The 3,383-nt window shown below is 30.5% G+C and overlaps 1 protein-coding gene across 1 annotated transcript; it reads left to right on the plus strand.

Annotated features, from left to right (window-relative positions):
* The first annotated feature begins 59 nt into the window (after positions 1-59).
* LOC109862128 lies at positions 60-714 on the plus strand. The gene is made up of 3 exons (XM_020442063.1): positions 60-199; positions 349-465; positions 582-714. The coding sequence occupies exons 1-3, from the start codon at positions 60-62 to the stop codon at positions 712-714; spliced, it is 390 nt and encodes a 129-aa protein (XP_020297652.1).
* Positions 715-3,383: the final 2,669 nt, after the last annotated feature.

Raw genomic sequence — 3,383 nt, forward strand, 5'->3', positions numbered from 1 at the left:
TTTTATAGATATTCTTTGCCTCGAGTATTCCCGTAGACATTCCCGACAAATCTGTATCGATGTCGTTTTATTTTGAGGCAAATTACGGATTGCCAAGTGAATGGAATTCCACTTACTACTATTACGACGGAAGTTATTTCGAAAAACGAAGTCTCAGTCGTCAACTGATATACAGCTTGTTCACAAACAAACTGGAAAGGTAACAAAACTGTGATTAAAACCACACACACGCAGATATATTCTCTACCAACACGTATGTATTTCGAAACCTCACTTCTAATTACACGTGTGATTGTTAAACTCAAAATATACGCTCGTAAATAATGACATTTGTGTGTTTTACAACAGTCTGGGCTATCCTGGACAAGATTGTTTGTTGAAAGTAATTTGTCAAGCTGCAAAATATGCTTTAAGCGAAAACGGTGTGCTTGATAATATTCTCAAAATCATATTATTCACGTATAAGTATTGTAATAAAAAGTATATTTGAAAGTTTTGATGTAAAGAGAAATAAAGAGAGATGTCGATATAAATTACAATCAACGAACAAATAATGTAAAACAATTAAATTTGCATTGCAGACCTTTCACGTCGAGAAGCGAGGAGCTTCCGAATGAGATCACGCAAGCTGAGCACGAGCAACTTTGCGATCAACGTTACGAAAACTGTTCTCTGAATCCTTTAGATTTAATAAGTCATTACGTCGATTATTAATTAAAAATCTACACAAAATTCGACACAATATTCAATAAGTATTGAAAATAAAAGACACAATATTCGATAAGTATTGAAAATAAAAGACTTGCATAATATTTCGTCCGTTACTTAAATTTTTTTATTTATTTCTTTATTTATTTATTTATTTATTACCTGCCTTTCTCTTTTTATTTTATTTTAAACGCTAATAAATAATCAAGCGAACAAGAGCACAAGATTTACGCGCAATAGTCTTGGTCGTTGGAAACTATGTAAACGCTGAAAACGAGCTGAAAACGAGCTGAAATCGAGCGAAGGTACCAGGGAAGTATGTCTTGCGAGTAGGTATACGCGCCAGCTCCTGGGCGTGTATATAGCGCGCTTGACCCCACCCCACGCGCGGCAGCCATTACGGATCACGCGCGTCGGCCATTATGGAGCGCTCGCGCCTCAGCCAATCACCGCGCGACTCACGGCGCGTAGGAAGCGATGGGGGGACGCGTAGCCTCGCCCACAGATACCTCTCGCATTACCTCTTCGCACAACATGTGTTCCTAATACTTTCAGCGATTTTTCGAGGCTTTCAGAGAACGCGCAACTCACCTTACTCGCTCAATTCTCTTGCTATTTCTCTCTCTCTTGCTTAATTCTCTTACATTNTTTCAATAATTTGTCAATCTTTAAATAATAAGTTGTAAATATATTATAAATATACGTATGTATATAAAACATACTATTTATTATTAAGGATTAATAGATGTATGTACATACAACGTACATGTAAAAATAAACAGTTATGATAATAATGTAAGTAATCAATTTTGATGCATATAAATTTATAAATTATATATGCATAGTTATATATGCGATATAACTTATAAATTATATATGCGTAATTATATGTATATGCGATATGACTTATATAAATTATACATGCGTTACAATAAAATGTATAAGTAATTATCATAGTTTGTATATTGAGAAACAATAGAAAAAGGAACAATAAATTAGATTGAGTTTGCAATGTGTTTTCCAGCACCAAGGGTTTTATTATTCTGTTATTAGTACATAATATTGAAAATGTTTCCATTATTTTAATTTGTTTGAGAGTCCCGGGCATACATACTGTATGAATTTATAACAGAAGTTTATATACAAATACATAAACTTTATATATCTTTTTGATAATTATATATTACATATATATTTATTTTATTTTTATTAAATATCCTTGTGTCTATAAAATGTTACCATTAATGATTAAACTTTTGCAAGTATAACTTCAAATATAACACAAATGACACACAACTTAATATATAAAAACCAAAACAAATACCTTTTACAAATTATTCTAATTATAAACTTAAAGCAAATTATAGATAGAAAAGCTATACATTTTATCACCTGCAAAATATATAACACAAAGAAAATTACGTATTTGCGTTACTACCGAGAATTTTTTCTTGGCTGTCGATACACTTTAAACATGTGCANTTAAAAAATATGTGCACGTAACAATTCAGCCTTTAATTATTTCAATTCGATAAAATCTTACGTATATAACATATACATTGCAACGTTAGTAACCATTCTCACAATCAGTCTCTTTTTTTAACTCTATTAGTCACTCAGTCTCCGTAAACATTTTGTGCTAAAATAAAATGGTAAATGTTTAGAGAAAGTGACCATTTAAACTCGTGCACATAGCACAGAATAGAACCGCGCGCTGTGGACATAGCGCACCGACATGTCGCTCGTGGACTGGCTGCGTAGTTCCAATGTGTACCACCCGTGGACATTCGTTAGTTTACGGGGCGGAAAAGTGATTACACATTCTCTTATGGACCTGGCCGCTCTCAGGCTTCTTCTCTGATACAAGAATTTACATATAGATGTGGAAAAACTATATTTTTTAATCTACAATAAAAGAATAATTTATTTATTGAGAATTTTCAAGCAGTGAAAGAAATAAAATTTGTGAAGTTCTTAAATGTATTTAAATGTATTTTATTGATATTATAGGATATATATGTATTTCAACAACATAATTCTTATAATACATTTATGATTCAGAGTATTGTTTTGAGATATATAAGTTTTGTATCTTTTTCATCTCTGTAGCTTATTATTAGAATAAATTTATTTTTATTTAAATAAATTACTTAACTTTCCTAGAGATAAAAAATGTAGTATAAGTATGAATATATGTTTCACACGTTTACCTATGGAACTTCAGTATACTTTTCACTTTCTCTATTTTTCTATTCTCACTCATCGAGGCAGTGAAGAAATCATTTTATTCATAAATAAAATCTTGGATAAACCTAGCGTAATATTGATTTATTCTAAATTTATCGAAGACAATGTTAATGTACAAAACAATATATTAAAAAATTTAGGTGACAAAATTGTGTAAAAATCTTGTAATTTAGTTTAAAAATACGATGCACGTTGACATACTTCAAAAATGTAAATCTTTATATACGAGTTGCGTATATAAAAAGATTTACTTTTTAACATTTTTATCTACAATTTATACAAAAGAAAATCGTAAAAACATCCATTAATATAATTAGCAGCTTTTAATAGTAAATGTTTTACGTTTTACTTGTGTTAAAATATTTAAAATCTATCTTGTTTCTGTGCATATATGTAGAAGTGTATCTGAGATATTTAAGTCTGCATGA

This window comes from Pseudomyrmex gracilis, unplaced genomic scaffold, assembly GCF_002006095.1.
Source record: "Pseudomyrmex gracilis isolate BER0280 unplaced genomic scaffold, ASM200609v1 scaffold_1401, whole genome shotgun sequence".
Taxonomy (NCBI): Eukaryota; Metazoa; Arthropoda; class Insecta; order Hymenoptera; family Formicidae; genus Pseudomyrmex; species Pseudomyrmex gracilis.